General features: G+C 43.4%; 1 protein-coding gene across 14 annotated transcripts in view; it reads left to right on the forward strand.

The window, feature by feature from the left end:
• The first annotated feature begins 247 nt into the window (after positions 1–247).
• The window catches only part of LOC109871048 (guanine nucleotide exchange factor DBS), a 50,664-nt gene continuing 31,371 nt past the window's right edge, over positions 248–19,540 (forward strand). For 4 of the 14 annotated variants that reach the window (XM_031805516.1, XM_031805519.1, XM_031805522.1 and 1 more), the window contains exons 1-3: positions 249–992; positions 13,676–13,759; positions 14,794–14,908. In XM_031805516.1, coding sequence (XP_031661376.1) covers positions 578–992; positions 13,676–13,759; positions 14,794–14,908 — 614 coding nt within the window. In that variant the 5' untranslated portion in view covers positions 249–577. Of the gene's footprint in view, positions 993–8,838; positions 8,982–13,675; positions 13,760–14,793; positions 14,909–19,540 lie in introns of those variants that run through there. The other 10 variants (XM_020461825.2, XM_020461828.2, XM_020461826.2 and 7 more) reach the window with 5 other exon arrangements.

The following is a 19,540-nucleotide window of genomic DNA, read 5'->3' on the forward strand; positions in this document are numbered from 1 at the left end:
CTACAATTACAAATACTATGTCTATGGTTTCAGATGCAGAGGCAGACCCAGTTTAGCTCATGTAACAGATGACATGAAATGTCACATCCTGAGGTAAACACACATGAGTTACATGGGCAGGTATAGGAGAAAATGGTAATGAGCAGGGAGGGTCAGCTATTGTCCTGTAGTGTAATAGTTAGAGGAGGTAACCTGAGGTGGGAAGAGGAAGTCAGGGCAGGGTAATGCCTGAGTGACATGCTGCAGGCTATAAATCACCGACAGCCTAAGAGCGAAGAGGGAGGGAGTGTGGGAATGAGAGCAGGAGGGCAGAGGTAAAGAGTGGAAGGGCGGAGGTAGAGATAGCGAGGGAGCGACACAGAGGGAATGCAGCAGTCCTGCCTGAACTGAGCTGCATGGAACTGGACCTAAAGGAGCGGAGACAGGGATTCTTGGAAGAGGGGAAGGGGAGGGGGGAACTACAGGAGAGGAGGGGAGAGAGGTGTCAGAACTAGGAGGAGAGTTGGAGGAAGAGTGTGAGGTAGAGTTGGACTCAGGACTGTGTGTAGAGGTTGAGTCAGAGCGGAGTGTAGGACAGATGGGGCTAGACTCAGGGGAACGAATAGAGGGACAGAAGGAGCAGGAGGATCATTGGCTTAACATGAAGGGACAGCTAGAGTGTTTACCTGGACGTCAGGGAGAGTTAGAGTTAGGTTTGGACTCAAGGTTGACAGGGGAGAGCATGGAGGAATCACACATGAAGGAACTATCAGATGTATATTCATGGGAAAAGATGAAGAGAGGGACAGAGATAGATAAAAGGATAGAGGTAGAGGGGGAGAGGGTGGAATCTCGCATATGGATGGGGGGAGAGACTGAGGACAAAAGTATGGAGGAAGAGTTGAAGTTGCGTTTAAGGCCGGTGAAGGAGAAAAGAGGGATGTCTGTTCGTATTTCCCTGGAGGAGGTGGAGAGATACTACCGTTTCTCCCGTTGCTGCTACTGGCTACAAAGTGAGTGTTAGAGCATAGCTCTCTCTCTCTCTCTGATGCTCTCTCTCTCTCTTGCTCTCTCGCTCTCTTTCTCCCTCCCCATCTGTCTTACTTACCAATTCTCTTTCCCTATCTATCTTTCTTTCTCATCAACTAAATCTCTCTCCCTATCTGTCTCGATCCCTCTCTATTTCTGTCTTTTATGCGAGGGTTCTATCTTCTCTCCCCCATTTAATGTGAATCCCCCTCTACAGACTGTCTTGTTGGTCTGTATTGTAGATGATAGTGAAATGGCCGGATGTATTTTCTATCCACTGTGGCCATTGAAATCCACTGTTGACATTCAACATTTCCTTTAGTATTATCTCAAAGTTTTCAATGGGCTGCATTTAAAATCAAGTTAAATAAATATATATAACGAAAACTTTGAGTCATGTATATATGTATATATGTATATATATATATATATATATATAGTTGAAGTTTACATACACTTAGGTTGGAGTCATTAAAACTAGTTTTTTAACCACTCCACAAATTTCTTCTTCACAAACTATAGATTTGGCAAGTCGGTTAGGACATCTACTTTGTGTATGACACAAGTAATTCTTCCAACAATTGTTTACAGACAGATCATTTCACTTATAATTCACTGTATCACAATTCCAGTGGGTCAGAAGTTTACATACACTAAGTTGACTGGGCCTTTAAACAGCTTGGAAATGTCCAGAAAATGAGGTCATGGCTTTAGAAGTTTCTGATAGGCTAATTGACATCATTTCAATCAATTGGAGGGATACCTGTGGATGTATTTCAAGGCCTACCTTCAAACTCAGTGCCTCTTTGCTTGACATCATGGGAAAATATTTAAAAAATCAGAAAAATAATTGTAGACCTCCACAAGTCTGGTTCATCCTTGGGAGCAATTTCCAAACGTCTTAAGGTCCCACGTTCATCTGTACAAACAATAGTACGCAAGTATAAACACCATGGGACCACGTAGCCATCATACCGCTCAGGAAGGAGACACTTTCTGTCTCCTAGAGATGAATGTACTTTGGTGCGAAAAGTGCAAATCCATCCCAGAACAACAGCAAAGGACCTTGTGAAGATGCGTGAGGAAACAGGTACAAAAGTATCTATATCCACAGTCAAACAAGTCCTATATTGACATAACCTGAAAGGCCGCTCAGCAAGGAACCACCATAAAAAAGCCAGACTACAGTTTGCAACTGCACATGGGGACAAAGATCGTACTCTTTTGAGAAATGTCCTTTGGTCGGATGAAACAAAAATAGAACTGTTTGGCCACAATGACCATCGTTATGTTTGGTTGAAAAAGGGGGACGCTTGCAAGTCGAAGAACACCATCCCAACCATGAAGCACGGGGGTGGCAGCATCATGTTGTGGGGGTGCTTTGCTGCAGGAGGGACTGTTGCACTTCACAAAATAGATGGCATCATGAGAAGGAAAAGTATGTGGATATATTGAAGCAACATCTCAAGACATCAGTCAGGAAGTTACAGCTTAGGTCACAAATGGGGCTTCCAAATGGACAATGACCCAAGCATACTTCCAAAGTTGTGGCAAAATAGCTTAAGGACAACAAAATCAAGGTATTGGAGTGGCTATCATAAAGCCCTGACCTCAATCCCATTGAAATTTTGTGGGCAGAACTGAAAAAGCATGTGCGAGCAAGGAGGCCTACAAACCTGACTCAGTTACACCAGCTCTGTCAGAAGGAATGGGCCAAAATTCACCCAACGTATTGTGGGAAGCTTGTGGAAGGCTACCTGCAACATTTGACCCAAGTTAAACAATTTAAAGGCAATGCTACCAAATACTAACTGAGTGTATGTAAACTTCTGACCGACTGGGAATGTGGTGAAAGAAATAAAAGCTGAAATAAATTATTCGCTCTACTATTATTCTGACATTTTACATTCTTAAAATAAAGTGGTGATCCCAACTGACCTAAAACAGGGAATTTTTACTAGGATTAAATGTCAGCAATTGTGAAAAACTGAGTTTAAATGTATTTGGCTAAGGTGTATGTAAATTTCCGACTTCAACTGTACCCCATTCCGAATAGAATGCATAGCTTTTGACCAGAGCCCTATAAGGGATCAAAAGTAGTGCACTATATGGGTGATAGTGTGTGAGAATACGATTTTGAGACGTAGCCATGGTGCTGTAAAATATCTACATGAGGAAGCCAAAGAGAAAGCAACAGGATCAAGAGAACTGAATATGAATCAATTTGACTATACAGAAGAGGAACCAGATGCTGTGAAGCAGTGGGTTATTTTTAAATTGTGTTGGATGAGCTTCTCTATAGAATCTTTGTCATCATATAGTGAGTTAGCATGGCTGCTCAGGGATTAATAGGATGAGGCCTTTGGTGTTGGACTGGCAAAGAGAAATGTTTTAGAGCTTTAAATTGAGTTCACATGTTTTATGGCTCTCTGTTTGGTGGATGACCCCATAAGGACTGTATTTCACATCTGGTGTTTACCCAAGCTACTAGTATTTACTCTAGGTAATGAGTTTTTGGTGATGGTGTACAGTAAAATAAGGTTAAAGACTAACAGAAATGTGTCTTTCACTCTCAAATACATCATCTACAGGTACAAGACGATACAGTGCATTCGGAAAGTATTCAGACCTCTTGACTTTTTCCATTTTTTTAAAGTTACAGACTTATTGTAAAATGATTTTTTTTTAATCGTCATTCTATACACAATACCTCATAATGACATAGCGGGGGGGGGGGGGGGGGGGGGGGGGGGGGGGGCATTTACGTAAGTATTCAGACCCTTTGCTATGAGACTAGAAAATTAGCTCAGGTGCATCCTGTTTCCATTGATTATCCTTGATGTATCTACAACTTGATTGGAGTCCACCTGTGGTAAATGAAATTGATTGGACATGATTTGGAAAGGCACACACCCGTCTATGTAAGGTTCCACAGTTGACAGTGGATGTCAGAACAAAAACCAGCCGTGAGGTCAAAGGAATTGTCCATAGAACTCCGAGACAGGATTGTGTCAAGGCACAAAGGTCCCCAAGGACACAGTAGCCTTCATCATTCTTAAATGGTAGTACAAAAAAACGTTAAAGTAGTTTGGAACCACCAAGACCCTTCCTAGAGCTGGCCGCCCGGCCAAACTGAGCAATCAGGGTAGTAGGGCCTTGGTCAGGGACTTGACCAAGAACCTGATGGTCACTCTGACAGAGCTCCAGAGTTCCTTCGTGGAGATGGGAGAACTTTGCAGAATGACAACCATCTCTGCAGCACTCCACCAATCAGGCCTTTATGGTAGAGTGGCCAGACGGAAGCCACTCCTCAGTCAAAGGCACATGACAGCCCGCTTGGATTTTGTCAAAATCACCTAAAGACTCTCATATCACGAGAAACAAGATTCTCTGATCTGATGGAACCAATATTGAACTCTTTGGCCTGAATGCCAAGCCTCACGTCTGGAGGAAACCTGGCACCATCCCTATGGTGAAGCATGGTGGTGGCAACATCATGCTGTGGGGATGTTTTTCAGTGGCAGAGACTGAGAGTCTCAGTCTCAGAGTACAGCGATATCCTTGATGAAATCCTGCACCCATGACTGTGTGGCCACACAGGCCTCCAACTCAATCATTAAGTTTGCAGACGACACAACATTAGTAGGCCTGATTACCAACAATGACGAGACAGCCTACAGGGAGGAGGTGAGGGCCTGGAGTGGTGCCAGGAAAGAAACCTCTCATTCTACGTCAACAAAACAAAAGAGCTGATCGTGGCCTTCAGGAAACAGCAGAGGGAGCATGGCCCTATCCACATTGACAGGACCGCAGTGGAGAAGGTGGAAAGCTTCAAGTTCCTCGGCATACACATCATTGACGATCTGAAATCGTCCACCCACACAGACGGTGTGGTGAAAAAGGCGCAGCAGCGCCTCTTCAACCTCAGGAGGCTGAAGAAATGTGTCTTGTCCCCTAAACCCTCACAAACTACCTGTACAGGTGCATCAAAGCTGGGACCGAGAGACTGAAAAACTGCTTCTACCCGGTTACGCAACCCTGCACTATATACATAGACTTGGAATCCCTGGCCACTTTAATAAGGGAACACAAGTCACTTAATGTTTAAATAATGTTTACATACTGCTTTACTCATCTCATGTACTGTATTTTAGTCAATGCCACTCCGACATTGCTCGATCTAATATTTCTATATTTCCATTCTTTTACTTTAGATGTGTGTGTATTGTTGCGAATTGATTTTTAAATACTACTGCACTGTCGGAGCTAGGAACAGAAGCATTTCACTACACCCGCAGTAAGATCTGCCAAATGTTGTGTATGTTACCAATACAATTTGATTTGATTTTGAATGCTCAGGACCTCAGACTGGGTCTAAAGTACACATTCTTGCAGGACAACAACCCTAAGCACACATCCAAGACAACGCAGTAGTGGCTTCGGGACATGTCTCTGAATGTCCTTGAGTGGCCCAGCCAGAGCCCGGACTTGAACCCGATCGAACATCTCTGGGGAGACCTGAAAATAGCAGTACAGCGATGCTCCCCATCCAACCTGACAGAGCTTGAGAGGATCTGCAGAGAAGAATGGGAGAAACTCCCCAAGTACAGGTGTGCCAAGCTTGTAGCGTCATACACAAGAAGACTCAAGGCTGTAATCACTGTTGAAGGTGCTTCAAAAAAGTACTGAGTAAAGGGTCTGAATACTTATGTAAATGTGATTTTTCAGTTTTTTATTTGTAATACATTTGTCAAATAAAATCTAAAAAACTGTTTTGGCTTTGTCATTATGGGGTATTGTGTGTAGATTGATGAGGGGGGAAACTATTTAATCCATTTTAGAATAAGGCTGTAATGTAACAAAAATGTAAGGTTTCTGAATGCTTTCCGAATGCACAGTACATAATGTATTTACTGTAGCTCAAAATACTTCTTATATCGCCAGGTCGCAATTGTAAATGAGAACTTGTTCTCAACTTGCCTACCTGGTTAAATAAAGGTAAAATAAAATAAATAAATATATCCAAACCGGCCTCAAAAACAGCATTTAGCAGAAATCCACTCTTTTTGCGTCACTTGCTATGTCATTGTGACATCATTACCAATACTGGCAGACGTTTCTAGAGGCAGAGAGAAAGATAGAGGTCCCAGATCTCTCTAATGGTTTCTGTATCCACAGATAGATAATATTTCTACGTATGTGTCTTTGCTCCTGGTGGGAATCATCAACTGATACACCTGCTGCCAACCACACCCATTGTAAAGGCCCTGAAGGCTTAGTAATGTATTGTTCTGTGTAGATGAAGGGACGAGAGAGAGGAAGCGATAGGGAGGACAAGGAAGAAAGGGAGACGAGGTAAATGGGGAAAAAAGATTGAGGGGAGGAGGAGGGAGAGATGATACCTCTGTGGGATCTGCCAGGGGTGTAATGGGTGTGTGTTGGTTATGTGAGAGGGTGCCATGCTCACTGTGTGACTGCCCCTGAGCAGTCGGTGGATAAATGAAAGCTGTTACGTCTGTCTGTGTGAAACTGTCAGCAGCTGCTTGACTAACGCTAAGACTGTCCAATCACCTCAGGGCATAAGTAACCAATATTGCCAGGGAAGAAACCCTATATCACAGAAAGTGACAATAACATGGGTGTATACAGTACTTACTTAACAATTTTCAATCTTGTGAGTTTCCCGCATAACTTCTGTTGTTCCTGTTCCCCTAGTCTCTACTCTCCTCAGCTCAGGTTGCAGCTTTGAAGTCTCATGATGAAAGGAAGAAGCTTACGTCTCTCTCCAATGATCAATCGCTTAATACCATCAACATCTGTTAGCAGCCACTGAGCCACACAGTGGACAGAGTCACCTGTCTGGGTGGGGTGATCGGCTCATATAGCAGTAACAGGAACCCTGCTTTAGATCAATAGTCATTTACATGTACCCAGTAGAATTAACCCAGAGAAAAAGTAGCTCTGACCTCTCAGCTCTGCTTCCTGTTGGGATAGTGAGATGGAGTGTCTAGACCGAACAGTAGTAGGTGATGGTTCTAGTGGGATCTGTACTGTGTGAGAGAGGTTATAGGTCTCTGATCTCTACTTATCGTTCCTATGTGTTAGTGTGTTTGGGGTGCTGTGTAGATTCATGTGCTATAGATTAGTATAATCTCCATGGGTCGCCTGGCCTGCTGTCACCTGCCACCCTAAACACGGACATATGTGCTGCTCTCTCTGTGATGTCACAAAGCATTATGTGCACATGCACATACAGTACCTTTGTGATGTCACTGAGCAGGCTTTTTTTAACGAGAGCTGATCTCGACTCAGCACATAACTGAATACAATTGCACTAGAATTGTTTATTTTTAAAATTATTTTATTATTCTATTGATATTTTTTGCATGTTTTAGCCTTTTCTTGTTAATACCTGTGTTTTGTTAGACATGTTTGATGTAGCAATGTAAGTTGTGGATTTTCCTATTATGAATAAAAATGTTTTAAAAAATAAATAATTGATCTCCACTTTTCATTATGTCACAGACCTGTTTACCGGTAACCATGCGCTGTTCTCTTTGTGATATCACCTATCTTATATTTTCAGCATGGGACTCTGCTCTTCTGTGACGTCACAAACCTTTCACATTCTTAACCAAAGCGTTCAACTGTCTTTATGGTGCCACTTTGTTTACATTTGCATCTAAACGTTTACATTATAATGGCGACTATTTATTGTGATGTCACCAGCCTAGCATGTTTCTCTGTGATGACACAGCATGTTGTGTGAGATGTGTCTGTCTGTGATGCTGTCTATAGAGAGGGATGTACCGTAAACCCCTCCTGTCCTTCACACACACACACACACACAGAATTGAGTAGGCTGACCCAGGGAATTATTTCCCCTCTCTCCAGACAGAGAGGTGTGTGTTAGGCGGTGTTCCATTACACTAGGGGAATATGATAGGACAGTTGAGGGAAAGGACCTACACAACACTCTTCCTTATCCTCTGTCCTGACTAAAAGGATCAGTTCAGCTGTTGTTCCTGGTCATTTTACACTGTATCCTGTGTTCACACTCATGTGACTCCGACACGGGACATTACCACATCAAAGGGAGCATGGATGTGGGCAACGGGGGAGTTCACACAACACATTGGCAGTCTCTCATGCAAACATGCACATAGAGTACCAGTCAAACATTTGGACACACCTACAGTACTTGATGACAGATTTGCACACGAGCTGTCAAGGCAAAGGGTGACTACTTTGAAGAATCTCAAATAAAAAATATATCTTGATTTGTTTAACACTTTTTTTGGTTACTACATGATTCCATTGATTCCATATGTGTTATTCCATAGTTTTGATGTCTTCACTATTATCATATACAAAGTAGAAAATAGTAAAAAATAAAAATAAACCCTTGAATGAGTAGGTGTGTCCAAACATTTGACTGGTACTGTATGTGCATGTGGACCTATGCATGACAAATAGACACTCAGCCCAGCTAATCGATTTGCCTGCGCCACACAAAAGACACAAGGCGTACACTATAACGCAACCAGCATGCTAGATCATCTATATGTTTCAATATTTTGCTTAATATTTCAATATATACTGTGTGTGAGTGTTTGCATGTGTGTGTGTGTGCTTGTGTGTATGAAAGAGAGCTCTGTGCAGTGCTGCCCAGAGGCCAAGGCTGTCACTTGAAAGGTCCCCTCATGGCCAAACAAAGAGCCCTGTTGGGAAAGGGGGGAATGAGAATCTCCACAGCAGAGCTTCAATATTTGTGGTGTTTGTATGTAAGGGGAGTGTCTGTAGAGACAGAGTGTGAAACAGACAGTGACAGACATGACAGTGTATTTTTTAGGATAAGGCTGAAACGACCGTCTACACTATGAGTAGTACCTGGCTCAGCATGGCCCTGAACCAAGTGTCCCTGCTCTGTCACGACGTCAGCAACCTGTGGCTGAAGCTCCAGCACAGGACAGGTACTGGTTGGTCTTAATGTCTGTCTTTCGGTTGGTTGGTTGTCTGTCTCTGTCTACCAGTGTACATGTTACTTACAGTAGACGATGGACATTGTTGAAGTGACATGCTGTTTTGGTGCTGTAATAATAGACCGTCTGTGCTGTACTAATGCTGACCTGACACTACTGGTTTTGTTTTTGTGAATAATGTAACATGTCAGTCTGGGGCATGTCCGCTCTAACCACTAGGCTACCTGCCACCCCTAGCATGTGTAGGATGGTCATCTGAATCAGGATTCGTTTGGCAGCTGGGGTGAAAGAGGAGCGATTACGATAGAGGAAACCAAGTCAAGATGTAACTTTAACACATACAGTTGAAGTCAGATGTTTACATACACCTTAGCCAAATACATTTAAACTCAGTTTATTCCTGACATTTAATCAGAGTAAAACGCCCCTGTCTTCGGTCAGTTAGGATCACCACTTTATTTTAAGAATGTGAAATGTCAGAATAATAGTTGAGAGAATCATTTATTTTGTTGTGGCTATTTTGCCACAACTTTGGAAGTATGCTTTTGGTCATTGTCCATTTGGAAGACCCATTTGCGGGTCTTGAGATGTTGAGATGTTGCTTCAATATATCCACATAATTTTCCTCCCTCATGATGCCATCTATTTTGTGAAGTGCACCAGCCCCTCCTGCAGCAAAGCACCCCCACAACATGATGCTGCCACCCCCGTGCTTCACGGTTGGGATGATGTTCTTCGGCTTGCAAGCTTCCCCTTTTTCCTCCAAACATAACGATGGTCATTATGGCCAAAGAGTTCTATTTTTGTTTCATCAGACCAGAGGACATTTCTCTAAAAAGTACGATCTTTGTCCCCATGTGCGGGTGCAAACCGTAGTCTGGCTTTTTTATGGCGGTTTTTGAGCAGTGGTTTCTTCCCTGCAGAGCGGCCTTTCATGTTACGTTGATATAGGACTCGTTTTACTGTGGATATAGATACCTTTGTACCTGTTTCCTCCAGCATCTTCACGAGGTCCTTTGCTGTTGTTCTGGGATTGATTTGCACTTTTCGCACCAAAGTACGTTCATCTCTAGGAGACAAAACGCGTATCCCTCCTGAGAAGTATGACGGCTGTGTTGTCCCATGGTGTTTAAACTTGCGTACTATTGTATGTACAGATGAACGTGGTACCGTCAGGCGTTTGGAAATTGCTCCCAAGGATGAACCAGGCTTGTGGAGGTCTGCAAATGTTTTCCTCAGATCTTGGCAGATTTATTTTGATTACACCTCCAATTGACTCAAATTATGTAAATTTGAATTTTCCAAGCTGTTTAAAGGCACAGTCAACCTAGTGTATGTAAACTTCTGACCCACTGGAATTGTGAAACAGTGAATTATAAGTGAAAGAATCTGTCTGTAAACAATTGTTGGAAATTACTTGGCATGCACAAAGTAGATGTCCTAACCAACTTGCCAAAACTATAGTTTGTTTAACAAGAAATGTGTGGAGTGGTTGAAAAATGAGGTTTAAAGACTCCAACCTAAGTGTATGTAAACTTCCTACTTCAACTGTATCAAAGCCACAGGCTGAGAGAAGGACAGTGTACCATCTAGCCATACTCCCAAGTACTTGTATGAGTTGACTACCTCAAGCTCTAAACCCTCAGAGGTAGTAATCACACCTGTGGGGAGAGGGGCATTATTCTTACCAAACCACATTACCTTTGTTTTGGAGGTGTTCAGAGCAAGGTTAAGGGTAGAGAAAGCTTGTTGGACACTAAGAAAGCTTTGTTGTAGAGCATTTAACGCAAAATACGGGGAGGGGCCAGCTAAGTATAAGACTGTAACGTCTGCATATAAATGGATGAGAGAGCTTCCTACTGCCTGAGCTATATTGTTGATGTAAATTGAGAAGAGCGACTTTATACACGGCACTCTTTGAGAGAGGTGGTTAGCAAACCAGGCCAAAGACCCCTCAGAGACAACAATACTCCTTAGCCGCCCCACAAGACGTATCAAAAGCTTTGGCCGAGTTAATATAAGTATTGCAGCACAACAGTGCCTAGAATCAAGAGCAATGGTGACATCATTGAGGACCTTCAAAGGTTGCAGTGACACATCCATAATCTGAGCGGAAAGCAGATTGCATACCAGAGAGAATACTATAGACATCAAGAAAGCCAGTCAGTAGACTATTGACAAGTTTTTCCAACACTTTTGATCAACAGGGCAAAATAGAAATAGGCCTATAACAGTTAGGATCAGCTTGATCTCCCACTTTAAATAAAGGATGAACCGTGGCTGCCTTCCAAGCAATGGGAACCTCCCCAGAAAGGAGAGACAGGTTAAAAAGGTTGGAGATAGGCTTGGCGATGATAGGAGCAGCAACCTTAAAGAAGAAAGGGTCTAAACCATCTGACCCAGATGTTTTTTTGGGGTCAAGTTTAAGGAGCTCCTTTAGCACCTTGGACTCAGTGACCGCCTGCAGGGAGAAACTTTGTAGTGGGGCAGGGGAAAAAGAAGGAGAAGCTCCGCGGATAGTCACATTAGAAGGGCTGGGAGATGAGGAAATGTTGGACAGGCAAGGAGGCATGGCTGAGTCAAATGGGAATCCTGACTTAATTAAGTGGTGATTAAAGAGCTCCGCCATTTGCTTCTTGTCAGTAACAACCACATCGTCAACATTAAGGGACATGGGCAGCTGTGAGGAGGACGGTTTGTGTTGACATAGTGTTGAAGTGACAGGAACACACCCAGGAAGCTCAGAGAAAAGTGAATATTACTCTCTGTAGATCATCCCTTTAGCTCACTGGAGAAGAAGGGATGTGATGAAGGGAGATGGACATGCTCCTAGACATTCTCTACCTCAGAACATTTTACTGTGAGAGTGTTGCGTAACAGCAGTGCTCCTTTACATTGAAACTGATGTCCTGTCCCGAAAGGAAGGCTTGGCCACTGAATAATTCAAGAGAGGAGAGAGTGGTTACCTCTGGTTAGTGGTCTGACATGACATCCTTGAGATAAACAGTGTTGTGGCCCTAGAAAGTCTGCCAGGCTCGTTTCTAACGTTACATTTACATTTTAGTCATTTAAGAGTTAGCGTCTGCTAAATATCTTTCTATCTGTGTCTGTGGTCTGTGTGTGTGTAATATAATCCTATAGTTTGTAGAGCATCACTGTGGCTTTCTGTTCCATCGATCTGTTGTGCTCTGTACTGTTAGGCCCTCAGTCTCAACAGTTGGACTTTTGCCAGACTCCCACTGTATTGGCACTACCTGCAGAAATAGAACTGCTTGATCCCACTGTATAACTAACTAGATGTAGCTGTTTTGAAATGGATGCAGACAAAACTATTTGTGTGACTGGCTGTGAGCATGGGAGTATAGTATGTTCTGTATGTAACCATCTTGTTTGAGTTTCTAGGATCCATGCTATTAATGTATGTCATCCAGGGACAGGATGTGAACACACATACGCACAGGCACACTTTATTGTAATACTCTTATCAATTATTTATTTATACATTATACAGTTGCAACCTACTAGCATACCAAACTAGAGCTATTTGTACACAGTTACAGAGACTAGAGACTCCTGGTCAATAGTTCAGCTCAACTGCTCTTCTGGTAAATCATTGATACCGATTCAACCCCAAACCCCTCACAGCAAAGTCAGCACAAGTACGGTATAATCCTTAGAGTGAGGTGGATTATACTGTATAATATAGAAATAAATAATTGATAGAGTATTATGCTACCAGATCTCCTTATTATTACAAATGGACAACAGAAATATTAGCCAACAGCTACGCACATCCTGTGAACTGGACATATACCGCATATTAGTTGTAGAGGCAGTACACACCTTCAGGTACTACAGAACAATAATGATACCAGTGGCGGCTGCTGATGGGAGGACGGCTCATAATAATGTCTGGAACGGAGTGAATGGAATGGCATCAAACCAGGTGTTTTGTATTTGATACCACTCCACTGATGCCGCTCCAGCCATTACCACGAGCCTGTCCTCCCCAATTAAGCTGCCACCAACCTCCTGTGATTGAAAGAAGTCTGTTCCGCTTTTAGGACATTGCATTTCTAGGTAGAAATATGCTGACTGAAGAATGGGCGTTTTGGGCTGCGTCAGTGTCTCTGAACTACTTTTGTTCCTGTGTACCAGCAATGATTACGAACCTACTGTAGCCATTCCCTCCCTGCTGACCTGGGCCAAAGCAGTCAAAGCAGTATGTCTTGTCACCCCGTCTCCACCTTCACTGCCTGGCTGGGGCTGCCTGGCTGGGTCTGCCTGGCTGGGGCTCCCTGGCTGGGGCTATGCTGAGCCCTGCAAGGGAGGCCCATTATCAAATGATTTGAATACCAATGATGGGAGTACGTGGGGGGATAGAGCTGGGAAGGCAGTGAATGGCTGTGGCTTTTATCTGAAAACTTGTTTCATTAATGGTGGGTCAGGACCCAAATCATTTGTAGCATTCTGCTCTCTGGTCTGCGTTTCAGATGATTATTTGTTCACTATTCTGCACGTCTGTTCTGCTCATAACGTCTATACAGGCTGTAATAACTTAATGTTCTTCTTTTGTGTGAGTATGTCTAGCTCTTTCATACTTTTGCGATGGTTCTTTCATTCAATGCGATATGTTTTGTCCTGACTGTGACTCTGACTGTGTTGTTGCTCTGCTGCTCCTCCAGATGAGATCATGCAGCAGGAGAGCAGTCCCCTCTGTGCCATCGACATCACCCCTGACCTCAGGAAGCAGTTTGCCTACCTCTCAGGTAACACTTCCTGTCTATGTTTCTGCCTGCTTGCCATAATACAGATGTCTGCTATAACAGGACTGTACTGTTCTTCTACCTGATATAGTTCAGATGAACTGTCTGCTTCACTCCTCAGATTTGCCATTCAAATTTCTCCTCTCCTGTTTTCCTGCTCATCATTTTTTTCATCCGTGTTAGTCCGGCTACTGTACACTGGGGCTCATTTTCTTCACGACTCTGTGTTTGTTTAGTGTGTATTTACATACGTGTTTATCAGTTTCTGTTGCGTATGAGCCAAATATAGAGTTTCTGTTTTTCCAGTTGTCTTGTCAATTCAGTGTGTCTGTACTGCATGCATACTAGAAGCTTTACGGAAATCAACTAGGCTTGTGAGCAGACTTCCACAAATGTTACTTAATTGAAAAACCAAATGGATAATATAACGGATATTATTTTGGCATTGATTCCTTCATCACTGCATTCACCTCATTGAATAGATTACCCCCCACCCCCAACACACACACACTTTCCCCCCTCTCTGTCCCCCTCTATGTTCTGCATGGAAGGTCACCTTGGGGACTGTCGGCGTCCATTTTGCGGAGAGGTTGCCTCTTCTCAGATGCAGGAGAGTCAAAACAGACAGTGAAACGATGACCGAGCATTTGCTGTTGCTAGGGTGATAATAGAAGAGGGAAAAGCAGACATTGATATTCTCATCACATGGGCTAATAGTATAGCTGCTCACAGGCATGTGTGTTTGTGTGACTATTTCCCCCATTTTCTAAGTGTATGTCGGTGTGTGTTTAAATACTGCAGAAGATACCCGTCTTTCTCGCCCTCCTCTCTCTCTCTCTTTCGCCGTGTGTTGCTTTCTTTCTCTCTCACTTGAACCTATCGCCTTATCAAAACAGTCTGGTTTGCCAGTTCCACTGGCGCCCTCTTGTGGTAATCCTTGTTGAAGTCGTGTCAAGCCAATTACAAAGGAATGTGACTGAGTCTTCTCAGTTCCAGTGAACTCTCTGTTTCTTAACTCTTCTATGTATCTTTCCCAGGGGGCCGAGGGCAGAACGGCAGCCCCATCATTGTGTTCCCAGAGTTTCCTGCATTCGGAGAAATCCAGGAGAGGGAGTTCCACAACGTGCTCACATACCTGACCAGCATCCCCAGGTGAGATTCTACATACCACATACACACCATTGCTTCTTCAGACACTTCCTGTGTCCACTTCCTGTGTCCACTTCCTGTGTCCACTTCCTGTGTCCACTTCCTGTGTCCACTTCCTGTGTCCACTTCCTGTGTCCACTTCCTGTGTCCACTTCCTGTGCTCCCTACATGTATTATTCCCATGGTAACCATTCAGATCAGTCTATTTTACAGGAAGGGAACTAAGGAGAGGCAGATGAATGTTGAACATGCTAGGAGGAATTTAGGAGAAATCAGATGAATGTAGAATTTGGTAACATCTACTGCAGCTTAAACTTATTTTTGTGTGTGTAAGATTATAAATGCTTTATTAGCAATATAAACCATTATATAGACAATAGATAGACACACACACAAATCGATGGCATCAGACCTGCTCAGACCTACGTTCCCACCACTTCCATTTCCAGTGCCTGTAAGACTACTTCATATGACCTCAAATTGCGCTGTTTTATTTCTCTCTGTAGCCCATATTTTTTCAATATTTAAATAATAACGCATTTGATTCATCCACAAATTTGGTCTCATGTATAATAAATTCTGAACATAGTTTGTATTTGATGAAGCGTAGATGTTCGTTATGTTCCAACACTCCCTCCATCTTGTGGCAATAAAGAGTTACATTTAGGTCTTGGTTCCAATAGTTTATATATATATTTTTTTTAAATATTTTTATTGTCAGTTGGATAGTCTTTCTGCAAGGTGTTTTATATCTTAGCTATCATATGAGTATCATTTTCTGACTCAAATAAAATTCCCTCAACATTGCTCTGATGTCCAAAAGATTTCAGATCGAAATTTTGTGATTTAAAACTTTTAAGTTGCATGTATTTGAACATGTCTACATTGTCATATTGTTATAGGCTTCTTAACTATGAAGTGAATGGTATTAAATCAAACCAAAGTTTATTTGTCACGTGTGCCGAATACTTACAGTAAAATGCTTACTTACAGGCTCTAACCAATAGTGCAAAAAAGGTGTTAGGTGAACAACAGGTAAGTAAAGAAATAAAACAACAGTAAAAAGACAGGCTATATACAGTAGCAGGGCCATAAAAGTAGTGAGGCTACATACAGACACCGGTTAATCAGGCTGATTGAGGTAGTATATACATGAATGTATAGTTAAAGTGACTATGCATATATGATAAACAGAGAGTAGCAGCAGCGTAAAAGAGGGGTTGGGGGGGCACACAATGCAAATAGTCTGGGTAGCCATTTGATTACCTGTTCAGGACTCTTATGGTTTGGGGGTAAAAACTGTTGAGAAGCACTTTGGTCCTTGACTTGGTGTTCCGGTACCACTTGCCATGCGGTAGCAGAGAGAACAGTCTATGACTGGGGTCTTTGACAATTTTAAGGGCCTTCCAATGACACCGCCTGGTGTAGAGGTCCTGGATGGCAGGCAGCTTAACCCCAGTGATGTACTGGGTTGTATGCACTACCCTCTGTAGTGCCTCTGTAATTGCCGTACCAGGAAGTGATGCAACCAGTTGCATCACCAGTTGCTCTCGATGTTGCAGCTGTAGAACCTTTTGAGGATCTCAGGACCCATGCCATATCTTTTTGTTTCCTGAGGGGGAATATGCTTTGTCGTGCCCTCTTCACGACTGTCTTGGTTTGTTTGGACCATTCTAGTTTGTTGCTGATGTGGACACCGAGGAACTTGAAGCTCTCAACCTGCTCCACTACAGCCCCGTCGATGAGAATGGGGGCGTGCTTGGTCCTCCTTTCCTGTAGTCCACAATCATCTCCTTAGTCTTGGCTACGTTGAGGGATAGGTTGTTATTCTGGCACCACACGGCCAGGTCTCTGACCTCCTCCCTATAGGCTGTCTCAGTGTTGTCGGTGATCAGGCCTACCACAGTTGTATCGTCTGCAAACTTAATGATGATGTTGATGATGTTGATGATGAGTCGTGTTTGGCCATGCAGTCGTGGGGGAACAGGGAGTACAGGAGGGGACTTAGCACGCACCCCTGTGTTGCTACCTACCCTCACCCCCTGGGGGCGGCCCGTCAGGAAGTCCAGGATCCAGTTGCAGAGGGAGGTGTTTAGTCCCCGGATCCTTAGCTTAGTGATGAGCTTTGAGGGTACTATGGTGTTGAACGCTGAAAACAGACACGTTAAAAGATTCTGGGACCATAAACTTCCTTGTTCACCATACAACAGGGAGTAGGACACCCTGTTGCTGGAGTGCTGCAGACACTTCATGTTTTAACTGACCTGGAAGACCAATTGTGTTGAATTTAGGCAATCCCTGAACTGATCACTTGGCTCAGTTGGTCAGGTTTGGCGCCTAGTTGGAACAAAATCATGCAGTACTGCAGCACTCCAGGAACAGGGTTTCCTACCCCTGCCATACAACATTGTTTATATTGCAGGTTCAGCTGATGGTATACCACATATTTTCAGTGCAAACCAAGTGTGTTATCCTCAGCTCTTATTGACTGCTATATAGATATAGCCAGCAGGTGTCACTAGAGGGTCATATGCACTGCATGCTGCTTGAGGTAGAACCCTTTAACCACTGATCTCCCCCAATCCTAACCTCAACCATTGGGAGGTATTGTCTTCTTAGTCTTGTGTTTAGTGTGTCAGTGAGAGTGTTATGTAAATGGAGGGGTCTGGGCTGTCCCCTGTAGAGATCTCTTAGTAGAGAGGGAGGAGAGGAGATCTCAATGCATTCCCCTAATTAGCTGGCCAATGCAATAACCCCAGCCTGTAATCATATTACTGCAGAATGTCTTTGTGTACTGAGAGACTGGTGATGGGGGAGGGGGGAGAATAAATGACCCCCGCCCCCCATCTTCTCAATATCCTCCTCACAGGGATTTCTGTCATCCTTTCCCTCTTTTTTTCCCCGTCTTCCTTTTCTCTTCTCATCCTTTGCCCCATTCTCTCTGTTTCTCCAGATACCCTTCCTTCCTTGTATAGCTATTTTCTCACTCATTCTTCTCTTCCTCACTCCATCCTTGTCCGTTGAGGCATGTAGTGGGTCTAAAATAGAAACTGCAGTCGTGTCCTGACTGTTTAAGTTTGAATAACGCATGCAGACAGCTGAGCTGCAGTACATGTGCGTGAATACACCAGCCAACAGAGAAGCTCTTACACCTACTCCTGCACCTAATCATGGCGTACAGGGTTGAAACCACTTACACACCTGGTTCACCTATTCACATACAGGGTTGAAACCACTTACACACCTGGTTCACATATTCACATACAGGGTTGAAACCACTTACACACCTGGTTCACATATTCACATACAGGGTTGAAACCACTTACACACCTGGTCAACATATTCACATCACATTCTAAACTGGTGTAGAAGAGCTGTGTTGCAACCCCTGCATGGCTTCCTTCCTGTGACTCTTTGAGGTCACTGCTGACATCACAACCTTACAAAAAGTCAAAGTTGAGCTGATAGATAGGGCCTGAGGCTAAAGCTGCTCAGAGCAGACGGACAGATGGCCAGGAATTCCTCAGGGCGGTTTTGTGTGTGTGTGTGTGTGTCTTGACCTTGAATACAGAACTATTCAATATGTTCCTCTTCAATTTCAACCAGAATACATTTTGATAAATATATATATTCATGAAAATAATTTAAAATGAAGGTTTTTGGAAGGGGGTGCATAAAATTCCGCAGTTTCAAATTCCTTTTGAAGGCATTCCCAATTTTGAGTTAATTTTCCTGTTCCTGGTCTGCCGATGAGGCATGGAATTTATCCGTATCCTAATCCCTTTTTCGCCTCCGGTGGGAAAAGCCTGTTTACGCTGCGGATCGCCAAACACTCACTAAATTAATTAGCAGCCTGTGTCCTTCGGCAGACCAGGTTTCTCTCTCGCTCTTGCTCTCTCCAATCCTCTCTGGGTCTAGTTCAGAGTGGCTGCAGGTTGAGGTAGAACCTTGACAGGAGGATTTGAGAGTGACTGAAACTTGAAGAGCTCTTTTAAGAGCTTTTTTTAATCTGTTTTTAATTTGATTTACAGCCTGCCTGGCTTCAGGCAGTTAGAAGGGGTGGAGTATGGCATAGAGGGGGAGCGTAGGGTGTGTGTGTGTGTGTGTGTGTGTGTGTGTGTGCTTGTGCGCGCCCGTGCAGAAATGGTGTTTTAAGCAATCCCATTCCACAACACAGCTAGCAGGGGTTCCACCAGCATCAGACAACCGCCGCAAGAAATCTAATTATTTAGACTTCTTCACAAATCAATTATAAACTCCACCATGAATATTTAAATTAATCTAATTTCACATTCATTATTGCTCAATATGTTTCTGTGTCCATTCAGCTGTGCGAGTGTGTGTTGCAGAAACTGCTTGTATGGCAGAAACAATCATATCCTAGAAGTGTATATAGATCACCCTTTCTGGCAGTTTTTTAAATCTGAACCCTGAAATTGTACATACTTTTGATTAGTGAATGTGGACACCCCTTCAAATTAGTGGATCGGCTATTTCCGCCACACCTGTTGCCGACAGGTGTATAAAATCGAGGACACCGCCATGCAATCTCCATCAACAAACACTGGCAGTAGAATGGCCTTACTGAAGAGCTCAGTGACTTTCAACGTGGCAGCGTCATAGGGTGCCACCTTT

This window comes from Oncorhynchus kisutch, linkage group LG26 (genome assembly GCF_002021735.2).
Source record: "Oncorhynchus kisutch isolate 150728-3 linkage group LG26, Okis_V2, whole genome shotgun sequence".
NCBI lineage: Eukaryota > Metazoa > Chordata > Actinopteri > Salmoniformes > Salmonidae > Oncorhynchus > Oncorhynchus kisutch.